Source organism: Neoarius graeffei, chromosome 5 (genome assembly GCF_027579695.1).
Source record: "Neoarius graeffei isolate fNeoGra1 chromosome 5, fNeoGra1.pri, whole genome shotgun sequence".
Classification (NCBI taxonomy): Eukaryota; Metazoa; Chordata; class Actinopteri; order Siluriformes; family Ariidae; genus Neoarius; species Neoarius graeffei.
Genome location: NC_083573.1, coordinates 9013378 through 9034520, shown reverse-complemented (window position 1 = coordinate 9034520; position 21143 = coordinate 9013378). Strand labels below are relative to the sequence as shown.

The 21143-nt window shown below is 42.8% G+C and overlaps 1 protein-coding gene across 2 annotated transcripts in view; it reads right to left on the bottom strand.

The window, feature by feature from the left end:
• rhbdl1 (rhomboid, veinlet-like 1 (Drosophila)) overlaps window positions 1-21143 on the bottom strand; it is an 87389-nt gene that overhangs the window by 7760 nt on the left and 58486 nt on the right. For both annotated transcript variants that reach the window (XM_060920389.1, XM_060920388.1), the window contains exons 5-7: window positions 9776-9888; window positions 8365-8465; window positions 2776-2836 (exon numbers count right to left, since the gene is read on the bottom strand). In XM_060920389.1, the coding sequence (XP_060776372.1) occupies window positions 2776-2836; window positions 8365-8465; window positions 9776-9888 (275 nt within the window). The remainder of the gene's footprint in view (window positions 1-2775; window positions 2837-8364; window positions 8466-9775; window positions 9889-21143) is intronic.

Sequence of the window (21143 nt, the reverse complement as noted above, 5' to 3'; positions counted from 1 at the left end):
CCAAAAAGGGCAAAATTGTTTTATTTTTTCATGATATCTTCTTTCATATTCATCCTGTTTACTTCAAACCAATTCCAAAATGTTCATCTTTCAATTCTGCTTCCATCGATATGCTACATGATGGGGTATCTCTCATAGTTTTCTTAGCAGTTGGGGGTCAAATGTCGGGGGGGGTCAAGGTCATTGCTAAAATTTGCAAATTTTCCATTATAACTCGAAAACGGTTAGAGACAGAGAGATGTTTATCATTATCAACATATAGGAAGTCATATATGGGCTTTCATTTGGCACCATGACCTTTGACCTTGTTTGCTTGTTTGTGTGTGCGTCTGTCTGTTAACAATCTAGCGTCTAGACGGTTGCACCGAATGACTTCAAATTTTCAGGGTAGGTGGGCAATGGTCCGTAGATTACCTGATTAAATTTTGGGGGTAATCGGATCAAGGTGAACGTCAAGGTCACGAGAAAGGTCAACCTTTCGGTCAAAATAACATTTTCCATTATAACCCAAAAACGGTTGCCGATAGACAAATGTTTACTATTATAAGCATATAGGAACTCCTATATGGCCTATATGGCCTCCTATCTTTGACCTCTAAAGGTCAAACTCAAGGTCACGGATTTTCAGAGGGTTATAACTTGAAAACGGTTGATGGTAGACAGATGTTTACCATTATCAACTTCTAAGAAGTGCCACATGGGCTTTCATCTGGCACCGTGACCTTTGACCTTGAATGACTCTGAAATGTCAAACTCAAGGTCATGGATTTTCAGAGGACTATAACCTGACAGCTGATGATTGAGAAATATTACCATTATCAACATATAGATCTAAAATAAGTGCTGCCGGGCGAGTTTTTTTGCCTGGCAACACTTGTTTAAGATAGGATTAGTTAAGGGGTGTGAACACTTATGCAACCAGGTTATTGTAAGGAGAACAGGAGGGGAAGAGAGCCGATTACAGAGGCTGCACATTCCAGGCGTGTTGTAAGAGGTAATGATAAGCTACTGAAGCATGGAATTATTTCCATAACATTACTAATAACCCATTATAATCTTCCAGTAAGCAGCAATACTGATTGTTATATTAATCCGCTGAGGGGGTCAGAGGATATCTCATGAACCAAAAGTTACATTTAAATCACAGAATTTGTACTAATCCAATACTCTGGGGTCAAAGAAACAGGAGAAGGGGGAAATCCTGCCGCTCCAATGGAGCATAAAGGGCTTTAAAAAAAAAAACGTTCAAGGGCACAATGATGGTGGGCAGTTTCCTGTGGTTATAATTAGCACACACACACTTAGAGCTGTATTTGCTGCTGCTAAACATAAAATTAGAAAGAATGCAGTCTGAAAGAATCAGCCACAGAACAGCGTGATAGGAGGATCGTATGAGTCATGTGACTTCCATACGTGCAGCGTTTATGGAGCACTTGCATGTGACGTCACAGCCGATCCAGATTGTGACAGACGCCATCTTGTCGGTCAAACGCCATATTTCCGCCTTCTACTTCTGGTTCTACTTCTACCTTTTCTTCTGGAAAACCCTACTATATACAATTCTACTACAACGGCTGTGGCTACAAGCTCTCCCTACCTGTGCACGTTTTTTATGTTTTCTGTGTGTATTTTTGTGTGTTGTTCGTCTGTACCGGACTTCAATATCCACTACAACCGTATGGACTTACTGGACATTGGTTTCCAGCAGAAAATGACGGTTTGTAGCGATTTCCATCGCATGCACAACATTCCGGACGAGATAGCGAGACCAGCGGGGTCTCCGTGGATTGTTATCGGAAGCAAAGCGAAGGAGGCGGCGCCGGGAGCGGAAGCAAAAGCGAGGCTGCAGAGCCGGCCTGTTGACTAAGCTCAGAAAACAGCCACTCAAATCTCCACTGCTAAGCCTCTATCTCTCCAACGCCAGATCCATGGTAAACAAAACGGACGATTTGGAATTACAGCTGGAATTACCTTATTCTATTCTATAATCGGCTGGTCAGTGCTATACTAGATACTGATATAAATAGTGCTAGTACTCAATACTTAAGTGACTTACCCGTCCAATGAGGATTGTTATTTTCTTGTTTACAAGATGCCACATCTGAGTCGCTGACAAATCCTGAATTTCTGTAAAGATAACTGTCCAGAGATTTATAAGCACGCAGTGCTTCACCACTGAACAGCGAGGGAAAGTTAATGAGGTAATTATACACGTCCGGGTATTCCGCTGGCAGTTCAACATCCACCGACACGGTCGTGAAAACTCCGTCCAGTAAGCCATAAGGGTCACTAATCTGTAGATCGTTTATTTTAGACATATATCTAGTTATCTGTTCATTAGAAAAATGAGCCGTGTAGTCCGTCGGTTAAAATTGATCCATTCTGTACACGAGTGCAGCAGTATTCAGCTGCGTTTTTTACCGACAAGATGGCGGCTGTGTACTTTCCGGTCACGTGACTGCAAGATCTCTATACCTTTACTGATTTTGGAGGTCTACCTGCCTGAGAATCTGGTAGTTTCAGAATCATGAGTGCTTTCAAAGGAAACACTAGTTTCATGGGCATTTCACAATATTAAATGTGATGGATGAAAACTATGAAGCACCTTCCTTTTTTTTTTTTCTTAAATTGGAAGCAAACAAAGAATCCTTACAAGACGGTATTTTTCCCTGAATCCACTTCACATGAATGCGGTCATTGTATAAACACTAGATTTTACAAGAACCCCGATAAAATCTTCTGCTTCTTATGTTGGAGCTAATTAGTGACACTTACTGCAAACCAGTGCAAGGATCATCCGCAGTAACTTGTACGGACACTTCATCCCGGCCCAGTTCTGAAGTACACACACACACACACACACACACACACACACACACACACACACACACACACACACACACACACGATGGTTAGTGAGGAAAGTGCATACCCAGCCATGTGTTTGTATGTATGAAGTAATTTTGAGATAAAAGCTATTCATGATTCATGATGGAATAAAAACACACACAGACCAGACGGAACTAAAGTGACTCACTCTGCTCCACTCTCCAGCCTTATTTGGCACAATAAATCTTACACTTTTACTCGCTCTGAACACAGAGAACACACACACACACTTGTGTACTGCGGTTTCCATTCACAATGATCAGTGATCACACCTGTTCCTACATCAATGTCTTTTTATGTCCCATTATGTGTTTTTCTGTCCCAAACACTGGAACACTAACTCCCTTTGTCTTGTGATTTTATTAGTGTGCTTGGCAAAGGCAAGCACACTATTGTTCTTCTTAAGTTTACATATTCTGCCTTATTCCGACACATTTTTTGGATCCACTACTCCTCCTAGGGCGTTCGAGATGGAGACACTGTTCCAACTCTGAGACGTCTGGCCCGAAGTGGTGTAGTGTGCTTGTATACAGCTTTTGGATCAACGTGCCCGTTCTCTTGTTCTTGTTGTTTTTCTTTTGTTTTTTTCCCCATAGAGAATGAACAGGGCTCATGAATCGAATCGTCCTACTCGGACACGCTCCATCGCAGATGCACGAACCTCATGTGATACTTCAGGCCAACTCCCCTGACACATACATGCAATCGGTTCTGACCCGCACTCATATATTTTTCCTTTCTTTTTGCTCATCCCTTTTTCCTCCATAAGCTTGCATTGATTTTTGGCCCCATTGAAAATGAATGGTGTTTCAGGAGAAAAACTTTCACTCTCCATCAATTTTTTTTTTTAATCAAGTGACCAAACTTCAAGAAACTTCACTTGATGCCTCAGCCCAAGTCCCCGCACAGATCCATCCCCTCATCTGAGACCTGCACTCGTCTTTTCCTTGGTTTTCACACATCTCTTTTTACCTCCTTAGGCTTCCATTGATTTTTGGCCCCATTCAAATGAATGGAGTTTTGCTCAGTAACACTTCACCACACATCCACCAAACTTCATACGGCACCTCAGGCCAAATCACCATCACACACACGATATCGGTTCTGACCCGCACTCGTCTTTGTCTTGCCTTTCATCCGTCCATTTTTTCTCCATTTTGCCGCTAATTAGTGGAAGCTTGACTGAGGCCCTGTCCACACGGCAACGGATTCAGGTGAATCCGATACAATTGCTTATCGTTTAGGCCTGGCGTCCACATGGCACCGGCGTTTTGGGTGCCCAAAACACAATCTTTTTGAGAACGGGTTCCAGAGTGGAAAGATCTGGCAACGTTGCCGTTGCAAAGTCGTCTGGATGAGTAGAACGGATTTGTTTACAATGACGTCACAACCACATGACTGTGAGTGCTTCACGCCGGGTAGAAGTGTAACGAACTCGATGCGAGTTGTCAACAAATCCTATAACTTGGTTCATGAAACGCACTTACAAAATATTTTCACTGTGAATATTTATTGTGTAATGGCGCAAAGTGAGAGAGAGAGAGAGAGAGAGAGAGAGAAAATAGCCCTTAGGGCAGAGTCAATCCCGCCAGCAAAAATAGGGGAAAAAAGGAGCGATCTCACCTCTTCAGATGTTGGTTTAAGTCCTACAATACATTCCTCAAAAAGGGCGTAGAACAACAAATTAATCCATCAACGTGTCGCATTCAATTTATTCCGGACCATTAAAGACGCCGCCTTCCGCGTAGAATCATACGTCATCCTCGCCGCCATAGCGGAGAATAAAGATGCCTCATTCATGTGCTGCGTTTAACTGTACCAACAGGTTTGCCGTCCAAACGAGATCACATGGGATTACCTTTCACAGGTGAGACTGGAAAAATACTTTTCATTGTATTTGGTCATTATAATGTAATTTTACGAACAGATTTTCCTGACTTTGTGGCTAATATGAAGTCTCGCGCATAATAGTTTATGCGCATGCGTCCTTACTTCTTCTATTGTTCTGGTGTCTCCGAAGGGACCGTCTTACAGCGCCCCTAGAGGTGTGGCATGTGTATTGCATCGTTTTCAGCAAGCGTTGCGTTGCCATATAGACCTGATATTTTACTGATCGTTGCCCATTTGGACGCAATATATTTTTAAATAACATCTCGTTGCCGTTGTCGTGTGGATGTAGCCTGAGTCATTCTTCCCTTCCCCCATAGATGATGATGCATTTGGCAAGGATCTGCTCATTTGAGACTTTGACAGCAAATCAACTTCAACTCAATGGCCACTTTATTAGGAGTACTTACACACACACACACGATAGCAATTAGCATATAAGCATTCACATGTTACCATGCTAGCTGTTAGCATGTTACCCATTATGATATCATGCCTGCTGTTAGCTCGTGAGTTGTTAGCATGTTCACCATTAGTATGTTAGCATGAGAGCTGTTAACATGTTAGGATTAGCATGGTAGCATGCAGAGTTCGCATGTTTGCTGTTAGCATGTCACCCTCAGTGTGCTAGCATGCTAAAAGTTAACATACTAGCCATTAGCATGTTAGCCTGTTAGCATGATAGCTGTCAGCATATTAGCCTTAAAGTGTTAGAATTTTAACAAATAGCATGTTAATCATTAGCATGTTAGAATGCTAGCTGTTAGCATGTTATCTATTAGCATGTTATCTATTAGCATGTTAGCATTAACATGTTAACATGCTAGCTTTTAGCATGTGAGTATGCTGTTAGCATGTTAGTATGTTAACTGTTAGCATGTTAGTATGCTAACTGTTAGCATGCTAGTTGTTAGCATGTTGGCATTAGCATGTTGGCATGCTAGCTTTTAGCATACTAGCATGATAGCTGTTCTGCTACAGCTCAGCAAGCACACTTTGCATTTTCTCTACAGAAATGCAGTCTAGTTTTATTTTGTGATTTCTAATTCAAACTCTTTAGTCATCTCATTTCCTTCACTTGTTTCTTGGTCCCTTAATTTATGATCTCTGCTTGCCTGAAAAATGGGCATCAGCTGCAGGTACAGTGAAATGGTTATGAAGTCTGTGATGTAGCTCTGACTCGAATCTGCGATGTAGCTCGGACTCGAGCCTGCGATGTAGCACTGACTTGATCCTGCAATGTAGCTCCAAGTTGAGGATGTGATATAGCTCTGACTCCAATCTGTGATCCAGTTCCTGGTTGAGTCTGTGATGTAGCTCTGACTCGAGTCTGTGAGAAAGCTCGTAGCTGAGTATATGATATAGCTCTGACTCGAGTCCATAATGTAGTTCTGACTTGAGTCTGTGATGTAGCTCTGACTCGAATCCGTGATATAGCTCTGACTTGAGTCTGTGATACAATTCATAGCTGAGTCTGTGATCTAGCTCCGACTCGAGTCTGTGATGTAGCTCCAAGTTGAGTGTGTGATATAGCTCTGACTCGAGTCTGTGATTTAGCTCTGACTTGAGTCTGTGAGACAGCTCGTAGCTATGATATAGCTCTGACTCAAGTCTGTGATGTAGCTCTGACTCGCATCTGTGAGACAGCTCATAACTATGATATATCTCTGACTCGAGTCTGTGATGTAGCTCTGACTCAAGTATGTGAGACAGCTTGTAGCTATGATGTAGCTCTGACTCGAGTCTGTGATGTAGCTCTGACTCACATCTGTGAGAAAGCTCGTAGCTATGATATAGCTCTGACTCGAGTCTGTGATGTAGCTCTGACTCGAGTCTGTGAGACAGCTCGTAGCTATGATATAGCTCTGACTCGAGTCTGTGATGTAGCTCTGACTCGCATCTGTGAGACAGCTCGTAGCTATGATATAGCTCTGACTTGAGTCTGTGATGTAGCTCTGCCTCGAGTATGTGATATAGCTCGTAGCTATGATGTAGCTCTGACTCAAGTCTGTGATGTAGCTCTGACTCGAGTCTGTGAGACAGCTCGTAGCTATGATATAGCTCTGACTCGAGTCTGTGATGTAGCTCTGACTTGAGTCTGTGATGTAGCTCTGACTCGAGTATGTGATATAGCTCTGACTTGCACCTGTAAGACAGCTCATAGCTATGATATAGCTCTGACTTGAGTCTGTGATGTAGCTCTGACTAGAGTATGTGATATAGCTCTGACTCGCATCTGTGAGACAGCTCGTAGCTATGATATAGCTCTGACTCGAGTCTGTGATGTAGCTCTGACTCGAGTCTGTGAGACAGCTCATAGCTATGATATAGCTCTGACTCAAGTCTGTAATGTAGCTATGACTCGCATCTGTGAGACAGCTCATAACTATGATATATCTCTGACTCGAGTCTGTGATGCAGCTCTGACTCGAGTATGTGAGACAGCTCGTAGCTATGATATAGCTCTGACTCGAGTCTGATGTAGCTCTGACTCGAGTCTGTGATGTAGCTCTGATTCGCATCTGTGAGACAGCTCGTAGCTATGATGTAGCTCTGACTCAAGTCTGTGATGTAGCTCTGCCTCGGGTCTGTGATGTAGCTCTGACTCGGGTCTGTGAGACAGCTCGTAGCTATGATATAGCTCTGACTTGAGTCTGTGATGTAGCTCTGACTCGGGTCTGTGATGTAGCTCTGCCTCGGATCTGTGATGTAGCTCTGACTCGGGTCTGTGAGACAGCTCGTAGCTATGATATAGCTCTGACTTGAGTCTGTGACACAGTTCCTGGTTGAGTATGTGATATACAGTAGCTCAGACTCGTATCTGTGAGACAGCTCATAGCTGAGTATATGCCATAGCTCTGACTCGAGTCTGTGATGTAGCTCCAAGTTGAGTATGTAACATAGCTCTGACTCAAATCTGTGATACAGTTTCATTTACAGAATTCATACTTGATTGTGCAGATCTAGTTTTTGAATAAACATGTCAATCCATTAAAATATCTCATCTCATCTCATTATCTCTAGCCGCTTTATCCTTCTACAGGGTCGCAGGCAAGCTGGAGCCTATCCCAGCTGACTATGGGCGAAAGGCGGGGTACACCCTGGACAAGTCGCCAGGTCATCACAGGGCTGACACATAGACACAGACAACCATTCACACCTACGGTCAATTTAGAGTCACCAGTTAACCTAACCTGCATGTGTTTGGACTGTGGGGGAAACCGGAGCACCCGGAGGAAACCCACGCAGACACGGGGAGAACATGCAAACTCCGCACAGAAAGGCCCTCGCCGGCCCCGGGGCTCGAACCCAGGACCTTCTTGCTGTGAGGCGACAGCGCTAACCACTACACCACCATGCCGCCCCCCATTAAAATATTATTGTCAAAAAAAGGGACAAAATAAGGAAAGCAGACAGGAGGTAATACTTTATCACAAAGTGTGTACCCGGGATTGTGTGTGAGAGGTGACAGAGTCATTTGGTCTCCAGGGAAACAGGCTGAAAACAAACAAAACACATCTATTCCATCTCTCTCTCTCTCATTCAGTGATGCACGCCATAGTCATTTCTGTGGCTAGGCTTGGTTACCATGACGACGTTGGCGAGATGGGCAGAGCAGAGTGCGTAGACTCCCCCAGAGCCCCCGACCACCGGAGCACGCATATCGGTGATGGAGACGGTGAGAGAACCTGCAGAGAGAGAAACGGAAAAGTCAGAAAGAGAGTGACAAAATAGAGAAAGAGGAGAGGGAGTGGTTGGCAGAAAAGTGTGTGCATGTGCGAGAGATGTCAGTAGCTGAAGTATTTTACTCTCCACCTCATAATTCCACCAAAGCTGATCAACCGTTACCATGGCAACAAATACCTCTATTATTGAAGAGTGGGCATCATTCTGTTGCCTGCAGCGCGTTTACGCAGATTTGAAACATTACCGGAGATCTCACGAAACATCAACAAGCTGATGGCTGCACACTTGGATACGGAGCAGAACACACACACACACACACACACACACACACACGACTCTCATCCATCCTCATCAAAAGTGCATCAAGATATCAGCACATGGTGGTAAAATATTAAATCCGTCTTCCGCTTCTGTACACACTCTCTCACTTTTCTTCCTCGCACTCCATGATGTTTTTTTTTTCTCACTCTCTCTGCCTTGTCAGTGCGATGTGTGTGATTATGTACGTACTGTATATTGCTAAAATGGGTGCAGAAATGGAATAATTAAAGTAATGATATCAAACCGTATTAACAAACTTTGTCTGATCACTGCTTCGCTATAGCAAGGGGTCCAAAAAAAAAAAAAAAAAATCGTATGACTAAACCAGAAATAAAATATTGGCACCTCTCAGCACACATGGAGGCAAAAGTGTGATGCACATTCTAAAGCAGGCACAGTAAATAATCGTGATGGAAAATACATAATCGTCAGTTGTGATAATTACATATTGACCGAACAAAGTGTGTGTGTGTGTGTGTGTGTGTGTGTGTGTGTGTGTGTGTGACAGATTGTCTATTACCGCCATGTTGTGCAGTGCTGCAGATGCAGTGCTCAGCACTCACACTCTCTCCATCGTTCTGTCTTTCTTCTGTGTGTCTGTCTCTCTGTCTGACACTACATCTCTATTACTTGTATCTTTCTCTTCTTCTCGTCCTCAATAGTATGCACTTAGCAGAGGGAAAAAAAGTGCGTAAATGTTTGCATTGCTGTGGCAATAACGTGTGTGCGTTTATTGAGTAGAAGATGACCTTGTCTTGCGGCTCGATTATGGATTCGCTACACTTTCTCCCTGCACACATTCACAGGCCAGCGTGTGTGTGTATGCGCGCGTGTGAGTGTGTGATGGGAGGCAGTGAATGTTATTGACTGTCCCAATGATCTATGGGGCATAAATATGATGCTGAATTTAGTCAAAATGCAACCACAGCACAACTAACACCTCTCTCTCTCTCTCACACACACACACACACACACACACACACACACTCACCTGCCACCACTCCTGCCATATAGAGAAGGCTGATTCTCAGAATTCCATGCACCATCTCCAGAGGAACGCCGATCATCAACTGGAGTAGCGCATTAAAGCCGAGCTGCTCCAATCTGCGCACACACACACATTGATTCATGGCAAGATTCAAGCTAAAAGCTCTCACAAATACTGTATATATGCAGAAGTGGATTACTCATAACTCATCGGCTAGCCTTCCCGATGAGTGACTGGTCCATTATGCTGAACACACGAGAAGCTCCATTCCGCTAAATCAGCCAAACTGTCCTCAGTCCTGATCCTCTTGGACCCCTCTGTAGTTTCAACATGTTTAACCACGATAAGCACTGGCTCAGCACGGCGGTGGATTGCTCTCTACCAGAAGGGACGCTTGGTCACACATCAGCACAATACAGACTCTTTCCTGGTGTCCCTCAAGGATCAGTACTCAGGCCTGAGAGTGTAACTAGCTAGAGAGGGTAACTAACTAGCTCTTCAATTATTTGAAGAGCTAGTTAAAAAAAAAAAAAGCAGTGGGTCTGTTCGAGCGGTAACACTGCTTTTTTTTTTTTTAACAAGCTCTTCAAATAATTTCTCAGCAAATCATAGGTGTTCCAGGAAGAAACTGCAACTCATTCTTGTTGTAAATGCAAGGAAGATGAGCTTGGAGATTTTTCTCTAGTGACAATGAAGTGAAATGAACAGGCTGAAGACCCACCTCTTCATTAAGCACCTCATATGACTCTTACCCTGGTTCCTGTCTACATGTTTCCTCTACAACATCTTGGAAGGTGCATTGAGGACTTGATACTTCCTCTTGTTGTGAATGATAGTTTTAAGTTTTGTTTTGTTTTTTGGGGGGGGGGCTTCTTTCACCTTTATTGGATAGGATAGTGTAGAGACAGGAAATGAGTGGGAGAGAGAGACAGATCGGGAAATGACCTCAGGTCAGAATCGAACCCAGGTCCCCGGATTTATGGTATGGCGCCTTATCCACCTGAGCCACGACGCCCCCGTGAATGATAGTTTGAAATGTTGTGTGTAGTGGCATCCAATCCAAGGGCTTTGAATCAGCCATGACCCTGACCTGGACAAAGCGGTTCAAGAAAATTACTGATTGAAGGAATCTTTCTTGCTTATGTATTGACTTGTTTCCTTGTTGGTATCTTTAGACTTGAGCAGAGCTGTACTAGCATATAGATATATTTTTCCAAAGTCGAGAACAGAGCACTTTCACCAATGTCCATCCATCCATCCATCCATCCATCCATCTGTAACCACTTATCCCGTGCAGGGTCGCAGGCAAGGAGGAGCCTATCCTGGCTGACTGTGGGCGAGAGGCAGGGTACACCCTGGACAAGTCGCCAGGTCATCGCAGGGCCAACACAGAGACAGACAACCATTCACACCTACGGTCAATTTAGAGCAGGGATGCCAGGGTGAAATTGGTTAGGGGGCCAGATTTTTTTAAGTGGGACCTCGGGGGCCGAATTACACCTTAGGTAACTCAACACATGGATATACTGTTTTTAAAATGATGCCAACAACACATCAAAAAGGAATTGTATTGGCACCACAATAGCCTCACAATGAGACATACAATTACATAGCAGATATTTACCCTTTGAAAATGTGACACGGACATATCCATGCAAGTAGTCCACATTTAGAAATGCAACAAAATAGACTAGGTGCCAATGCCAACACATTTTCTACAAATAACACAAGAGTAAACTGTAAATTATTTTGATCATATTTATTGAAGGCTTACACATAAAAGCATTGTTAGGCCAAAATTAGGCCAATTAAAAAAGTCAAGGCCAAACACTCCTAAACAAGTCACAGAAATAAGTGCCAGAACAAAGCAATCCAAAAAATAAGCAAAGTGACTTAATATTCAGTAGAAAAACGTAAGGTTCTTGAAAAAAAGCCAGATATGACCTCACATTACATTGGCTCAACAACAGATGGCACGTTTCCTTTGCCAGTCATACAACTCCAACCCACATTTTCACAAACCCATGCCTATGGCATTAGCCTACTGTACAGCATACATCAGTAAAATCCAACCCATTTTATTCCCTCCCAACCATATCACACAGGAATATGATGAATGGGAAGACAAACCTACTTCAGCTACATTTTACTTGTCGAAGCTAGACACCTTTTAACTTTCACTAGCTTGTCGACATTGGGGGACAGGTTCTGGGCCGTGGCTATTTTCATAACGTCATTGAGATGTTCGTGTGTCAGGCGATTACGCAGTTTCGATTTATTAATATTCATCACAGAAAAGGCCTGCTCACATAAATATGTTGTCCCAAACATACACAATATTTTGCCTGCAAATGCCGTCATAACTGGGTACTCTGGCGGCAAGTATTTGTAGAATGATTCGATTGCAACAGATGTGTACTTATCCTTCAACAGCGCGCAACACTGTAGGCTAACATCCTGGTCAGCGCACGCGCTGCAGCAGCTGAGGCGGGCAGCAGCAAAAGACAAACTGAAATAATTCCACGAAAATTGAATAAAAATAAAATGTCAGATTTAATTTTTTAAAGGAAAAACCATTAGATGAAAGTTTATTTTATTAAATTTTTTAATTAAAAAATGGCTCTCCCATATCAACCACGGGCCGGATGTGATGTCCAATCGGGCCACTTCTGGCCTGCGGGCCGTAACCATGGCATCCCTGATTTAGAGCCACCAATTAGCCTAACCTGCATGTCTTTGGGGGAAACCAGAGCACCCGGAGGAAACCCACAGGGAGAACATGCAAACTCTGCACAGAAAGGCCCCCATCGGCCACTGGGCTCGAACCCGGACCTTCTTGCTGTGAGGCGACAGTGCTAACCACTACACCACTGTGCCACCCGCCTTTGATCCATATTAGAATCAAGGTAGCAAGGAGAAAAAATGAAATTTATGCTTGTTAGTTTGGTTGATGTCTGTAGTGTAGTAAGCAGTGGGATTTAGGAATGAATAACAAGCTACAGGTACATCTTCAAGTTACCAATAAACACACAAACCATTGGAAATCTGGTAGAGTGAAAGGTATTTGTTTTGTTGGATAGAATGCTGATCATTGGGATATCAGCAGCCCACTGGGTTTACTGGACGATCCCCGACAAAACCAGAAAGCTTGGGAAATGGTCCCAGCTACGAAGGCTCCTGATTTGTCAAAATTTGTCTGTTGAATTCAGGACGTGTCATGCGTAGTGTATGAGCACAAGCCAAGAGCGTACGGATATTGGCATCCGTGTAGAAATGCGTATTCCTGATCCAAATCCAAAGTGGCAAACTACCACAATGCTCGACTGCACACACTTTGCTAAACCCGTTCCACCAAGGTTTAAATCTCCATCTGTGTTTGTGTCGCTATGTTCCAACTCTGCTGGCTCGAGTTGTGCAGTACTCGAGTGTGTGTGTGTGTCTGTGTTTGTGCTTGTGCTGTAGTGCGACACAATCGTAGTCAGATCGAGGTCAGAGAATTCCCTCTTGATCTTCTGGAGGATCCTGGCTTTTCTCTGTAATTTACACTGTGCAGCAGCTTTCTGCATTGATTATTTATTTATTGACTTAAAGGAGCTTATTTTTTTGAAACTTCAACTTATTTATTTTTTTTGAAAGTGTTGGAATTTAATTCAGACTGAAATGTGCATAGGCCCAGAATTGGTTATGCGTGACATGTAATGTGTGGAAGGAGCCAGGATCAAAAAAACAGGCAGGTAGGGGAGTACGAGGATAATCCAAAATCCAAATATGAAAACAGGTGAGGATCCAAACCAGAAAATACGACAAGACACAAAGAACACGGGAAAGTAAAGCTTGGGGTTGAGGACACGAAAGCATCGTCAGGTAACTGCCCCATGGAACAGCAACAACAGCAACAAAAGGGCAGAAATAACCGAACGACTCAAGGCGCGACATGGAATAGGTGAACACATTAGGATAATCAGTCAATTATAAGAATGGGAAGCTGGAGTCCGGACCAAAACCAAAACAAAAGTTACACTACAGCAGCAGTGGTTATCACACTGGGAAATCCACCATACACTGAAATGGGCAATTTGTGACCATATATACTGATCAGCCATTAAATTAAAAACACTTAGTGAATTACACGAATGATGATGTTACAGTGTTACCTGTCAATGGATGGGATATTTTAGGCAGCAAGAGAACAGTCAGTTCTTGAAGTTGATGTGTTGGAAGCAGGAAAAATGGGTAAGCGTTAGGATCTGATACCCCTTTTCCACCAAATCAGTTCCAGGGCTGGTTCGGGGCCAGTGCTGGTGCTGGTTCACAACTCGTTCAACTTGCGAGCCAGCTGAGAACCAGTTTGCTTTTCCGTAGCTCACAGTGCTAAGGGGAGACACGTCATTACGTTGCTGTATACGTCAGTTACGTCGCTGTATACATCAGTTACGTCATTACATTTGTATAAACCTTGGCGCGAATATCGAAGCAAAAACAACACGGAAGCAGCAGCAGCAGCAATAACAACAATAATAATGGATGACTTCGCGTTTGTACAGCTGCTGCTTCTCGTCGCTTAAAAATGGCGATCTTTCACGGTCTTGTTATTGTTGTTGGTCTTATCAACTCTCCCCCCCCCCGCTGACGTAAGCGGTTCTTTCCTCTGGCCCAGCAAAGAGTTGGTCCTAGCCTGGAACCGGTTTTTCGTTTTTCTGGCCCCAGAGCCAGTTCTTTGTCAGTGGAAACAGAAAACCTGGTTCCAAACTAAGCACTGGCCCCGAACCAGCCCTGGAACTGCTTTGGTGGAAAAGTGACCTGAGTGACTTTGACAAGGGCCAAATTGTGATGGCTAGATGACTGGGTCTGAGCATCTCCAAAATGACACATCTTGTGGGGTGTTCCCAGTATGCAGTAGTTAGTACCTACTAAAAGTGGTCCAAGGAAAGACAACCGGTGAACCGGTGACAGGGTCATGGGTGTGGAAGGCACACTGATTCTCACAAACTGCTGAAAAAGTTCATGCTTGCGAAAACAGAAAGGTGTCAGCATTAACTTTTTCAATAGTTTGTGCTACAGTAGCTCTTCTGTGGGATTGGACCATATGGGCTCGCCTTCATGCCCCATACAAATCAATGAGCCTTCGACACTCATGACCGGTTCACTGGTTGTCCTTCCTTGGACCACTTTTGGTCGGTACTTCTTCTTTTTCCAGCTTGTCCCACTTATGTATGTGGGGTCACTGCCATGTCCTTGACATGTCATATTAATTGGAGCACAGTTTTACGCCGGATGCCCTTCCTGCTCACGTTTCCGGCCTTGGGAAACAATCATTCATACACGCATTCACACCTATGGGCAATTTAGAGTAGCCAGTTAACCTAACTGCATGTCTTTGGACTGTGGGGGAAACCAGAGCACCCAGAGGAAACCCACGCAGACACGGAGAGAACATGCAAACTCCACACAGAAAGGCCCCCGTTGGTCACTGGGCTCGAATCCGGAACCTTCTTGCTGTGAGGCGACAGTGCTAACCACTGCACAACTGTGCCATCCAATTCTGGCCGGTACTAACCACTGCAAGATGTGCCATTTTGGAGATATGTCTGTGAAGGTTCTCAGTCATCCAGGTCATCGTAAACCGTAGGTGCTAAAGAAGGCAACTGGACTTGCTTGAAATCCTTGAAGACGTCTTCAAGGATTTCAAGCAAGTCCAGTTGCCTTCTTTAGCACCTACGGTTCATTTTGGAGATGCTCAGTCCCAGTCATCTAGCCATCACATTTTGGCCCTTGTCAAAGTCGCTCGAATCCTTACACTTGCCTATTTTTCCTGCTTCCAACACATCAACTTCAAGAACTGACTTCTCTTGCTGCCTCATATATCCCACCCCTTGACGGGTGCTACTATAACAATACAATCAATGTAGTTCACGTCACCTGTCAGTGTTTTTAATTTTATGGCTGACTGGTGTATGTTGAGGGGTTTTGAGATGTTTTGGGAATAAACCAATTGCTGCTTATATGACTTTATTAAAACTAGACGGCCTTTCGATTTCATAAAACCGGTGAAATTTCGTTCCCTCTGAAATTCGGTCATTGTGACATGGGTCTGTCTCAGAAACTGGGTACTGTGGGGGTACCCCACTAAATATACGCAGTCAATAAACTATACGGTTTTGAATGGTGATGGTTTTAATTTGAAATAAAATGATGAAAGAAATAATACAGACAAAACTAAATCTTTGATGTGAATACTTGATTCAGAATTTGGCAAAAATTCTGCAAATTTGTGGAAAAATGGCGGCTTGATCCGGGACATGATAAATGGTTGACTACATCGCATTCCCTTAAAAAGGTTGTACCACTGAAAAGTCTACAGTCATCACTGATTGCATTTTAAGTTGTAACTTTATACACCTAAGAATTGGGGCGCTCACAGAAAAATCATAACCGTAATAAAACATCATGCAAAATATTTGATCACTGTTGTAACTCCGTTTTCCGCATCCCCAAAACCAATACGATCGTGTGTTTTGATCTAAACGGAAAGCCTCAGGGTCAAGGTCACGACCTCACCAAAAGTAGTAACTTAAAATCACTACGCCGTATAAAAATTTAGTTATAAATCTGCGATTTTGTTTTTTAAAACGAAAGCTGAAAGTTAGGTATAGAATATGTTTCTTACAGAATATATTACGATGGTTGCTGGTCTTGTATGAATTTCTGAGCTATAAAATGAGTCGTGGTCTATTTTTTACCGTAGCGTGTTATTTGTGTGCGGGAAAGGACACACATTAACAATTTGCATGTGTAGAATGGAATTTTCCACTCCAACAGTTAGAAGTTGATCGTGCTTCCATTTGCGGTCTTTCTGTTACGCGGGTGATCTGTTCGGACATTATCGCTGAAAAGGTGAGTTGACAGTTTTATTTTGTTTTAGTCTTGCAGTATAAGGCAATAGAATGTGTTTCTTTTCCATCTTACTTTCATATTTCGTAGTGTTTGCGTATTTTTGGCCAATATTTTGCAACCACGGTCAATTTAGATCGAACTTTTGATAGAATCTATGGCCAGTGCGGTAGTGATGTCCCGTTTCTCGCTCGCGCGCCGCAGCAGAGACCCGTGCGACCTTCAGCCGGTACAGTCGCTGTTCTTTTACTGCTGCCGTTATTCTCATCTTTCCGGTGCGTTCTTGATTTTTCCATTGTGTCCCATTTCGCCATATCAAATACCCAAAATGTATCATATTATTCATATTTAAGTGAATAATCAATTCAGTCATCATAATTTGGCGTTTTTAACCCAAGCAATCAAAAAGAGGAAATTTATTCAATATTTTCACTCATCTGTGAAGGAGGGGCTTTAATTCTTCATGATGTAGTTATTTTATATGGAAATCAATTTGACAAAAGCATTTGAATTGTAATCAAAAAAGATTTTCCACAGTGGAGGCCAGATAAAGCAAGATACTACCTTTATTCTTATTGAACGTGACAAAAGAAACATTGAGTGTTGGGTAAATGCAAAAAAAAAAAAAAAATTAAAATTAGAAAATTTATTTTTTGACCATAATGTCCCAAATGAGAGAACAGTTTCTGAGACGGACCAAAATATGTTTATTTCTGTAATATCTCACAAAATATCAGGCCATTCTGTGGCTGGAAAGTTATTTAATTTGATGGGATTGAAGCAAATAATGTGCGCGAAATCGCTCGCTTTGCGCAGTCAAGCAGACAGAGGAAATCCGTGCGCAGGTTTACCTGCTTCTTTTTCTTCATCTTTTGGGTTTTACAGCAGCTGGCATCCAGTGTTGCATTACTGCCATCTACAGGTTTACCTTTGAGCGTGCACTGACAGTTCCATCATTCTGTTGCTAAACGAACAGCTGATCACACCGAGGTGCTCGCTGAGCACGGATATATATTTATTAGTTTGGTCCTGCGTTTCCTTTCCTTCGTATATAACATAACCTCTTTTCTTCTCGCTTTCTTTCCGTTACTGTAGTCGGTCTTTCACGTTTCATTCGCACACTCACGCCTTCCATTTTTCTCTTCGGTTTTAATTTGTATCCCACAATGCCTTGCGTGAACAGTGAAAGCCCACCACGTCATGCGTGACGTACCGGTAGTATCTTGTATTGGATCATGGTGAAGCAGGAAGAAATAGCGGGGAATTTAGGGCCATGTGGAGATAAATTCATTAATTGTTCTATTTAAAAAAAAAAAACTAATAAAATATTGGAAGTCCGTGATTCGAATCCAGTCCACTAAACAAAAAATGGGCGTCGGGGAAAATTCTTTTTATAACCTACACTTGAAAAATCTGAAAGGCAGCCTACCTTTAAGAAGAAAATGACCTGAAATTCACTTTATCGTTTTAATTAAATCAGTCCTGGAGTCATTTCATTTTTTATCCACTGTCAAGCTTGACTGTGACTTCCAACCGCAAACCCACAGAGCAATGGCATCATCATTGTCAGCTCACTACTACGACAAGCTGAGCTTCTTTTATGCTTGAACACAGAACAGGCTGTGCTTTCTAACACTAGTAAGAATGTGCAAGGCCAACAATGAACCTGACTGTGACAACACGCTCGCAGTCTGACAGCTCCGTTAACGTACACACATTTCTGTAACCTCAGTGTGTCTCTGTCTACTTTTCCCAGCAGCCATCTGTGAATAACTGGTTATAGGACAAATTGTGTTACATCTTTTGGACAGCATTTTGGACAACGTCTATGTTCTGCTTTGCACAGACAGCAAACCTCTTTTTTGTGAAAGTTCGCCAATAATTCAGTTCAGCAAGAGCCTCATTCATGCCCCTTTTCCACCAAAGCAGTTCCAGGGCTGGTTCGGGGCCAGTGCTTAGTTTGGAACCGGGTTTTCTGTTTCCACTGACAAAGAACTGGCTCTGGGGCCAGAAAAACCAGTTCCAGGCTAGCAGCAACTCTCTGCTGGGCCAGAGGAAAGAACCGCATATGTCATGGGGGGGGGGCGGAGTTGTTAAGACCAACAACAATAACAAGACCGCAAAAGATCGCCATTTTTAAGCGACGAGAAGCAGCAGCTGTACAAACGCGAAGTCATCCATTATTATTATTGTTGTTGTTGTTGCTGCTGCTTCTTCCATGTTGTTTTTGCTTCGATATTCGCACCAAGGTTTATGCAAACGTAGCGACGTAACTGACGTATACAGCGACGTAACTGACGTATACAGCGACGTAATGACGTGGCTTCCCTTAGCACCGCGAGCTATGGAAAAGCAAACTGGTTCTCAGCTGGCTCGCAAGTTGAACGAGTTGTAAACCAGCACCAGCACTGGCCCCGAACCAGCCCTGGAACTGATTTGGTGGAAAAGGGGTATCAGAGACAGCGACTTAAGTCCAAAAAGTCCATAGAAGTGTCTGAGACACAGGATGTCCTGAAAAAAAAAAAAATCAGGGATAGAAAATACGGACTGACGAAGCAAGCCACGTTTTTTTGTGGGTTTTTTCCTTCTGTCAAATATAATACAAAGTACGATAAAGGCAAGAGACAATTTAAAAATAACTAATGCAATGCTCATATGAATGAAAATTCACGAAGTATTGAAATACAACTTATATGGAGTCTCGCATATTGCCAATATATTACTGGATAAAATGGTCCGAATTGTAATTATAATATAATTCACTGGAAATGAATTCGGTTATTCAGCAGCTTATAAAACAGACCTTGATCCAGCACATCGTATTACTGGATTTTGAACTTATTTATATTGCACACTGCCAGTTAATTGACACACTTAAAAGGAGAACTGAAGGCAATTTTTTTATTATAAAAATTCTCTCATTATATTACAACCCCGATTCCAAAAAAGTTGGGACAAAGTACAAATTGTAAATAAAAACGGAATGCAATGATGTGGAAGTTTCAAAATTCCGTATTTTATTCAGAATAGAACATAGATGACATATCAAATGTTTAAACTGAGAAAATGTATCATTTAAAGAGAAAAATTAGGTGATTTTAAATTTCATGACAACAACACATCTCAAAAAAGTTGGGACAAGGCCATGTTTACCACTGTGAGACATCCCCTTTTCTCTTTACAACAGTCTGTAAACGTCTGGGGACTGAGGAGACAAGTTGCTCAAGTTTAGGGATAGGAATGTTAATCCATTCTTGTCTAATGTAGGATTCTAGTTGCTCAACTGTCTTAGGTCTTTTTTGTCGTATCTTCCGTTTTATGATGCGCCAAATGTTTTCTATGGGTGAAAGATCTGGACTGCAGGCTGGCCAGTTCAGTACCCGGACCCTTCTTCTACGCAGCCATGATGCTGTAATTGATGCAGTATGTGGTTTGGCATTGTCATGTTGGAAAATGCAAGGTCTTCCCTGAAAGAGACGTCGTCTGGATGGGAGCATATGTTGCTCTAGAACCTGGATATACCTTTCAGCATTGATGGTGTCTTTCCAGATGTGTAAGCTGCCCATGCCACACGCACTAATGCAACCCCATACCATCAGAGATGCAGGCTTCTGAACTGAGCGCTGATAACAACTCGGGTCGTCCTTCTCCTCTTTAGTCCGAATGACACGGCGTCCCTGATTTCCATAAAGAACTTCAAATTTTGATTCGTCTGACCACAGAACAGTTTTCCACTTTGCCACAGTCCATTTTAAATGAGCCTTGGCCCAGAGAAGACATCTGCACTTCTGGATCATGTTTAGATACGGCTTCTTCTTTGAACTATAGAGTTTTAGCTGGCAATGGCAGATGGCACGGTGAATTGTGTTCACAGATAATGTTCTCTGGAAATATTCCTGAGCCCATTTTGTGATTTCCAATACAGAAGCATGCCTGTATGTGACGCAGTGCCGTCTAAGGGCCCAAAGATCACGGGCACCCAGTATGGTTTTCTGGCCTTGACCCTTACGCACAGAGATTCTTCCAGATTCTCTGAATCTTTTGATGATATTATGCACTGTAGATGATGATATGTTCAAACTCTTTGCAATTTTACACTGTCGAACTCCTTTCTGATATTGCTCCACTATTTGTCGGCGCAGAATTAGGGGGATTGGTGATCCTCTTCCCATCTTTACTTCTGAGAGCCGCTGCCACTCCAAGATGCTCTTTTTATACCCAGTCATGTTAATGACCTATTGCCAATTGACCTAATGAGTTGCAAGTTGGTCCTCCAGCTGTTCCTTTTTCGTACCTTTAACTTTTCCAGCCTCTTATTGCCCCTGTCCCAACTTTTTTGAGATGTGTTGCTGTCATGAAATTTCAAATGAGCCAATATTTGGCACGAAATTTCAAAATGTCTCACTTTCGACATTTGATATGTTGTCTATGTTCTATTGTGAATACAATATCAGTTTTTGAGATTTGTAAATTATTGCAT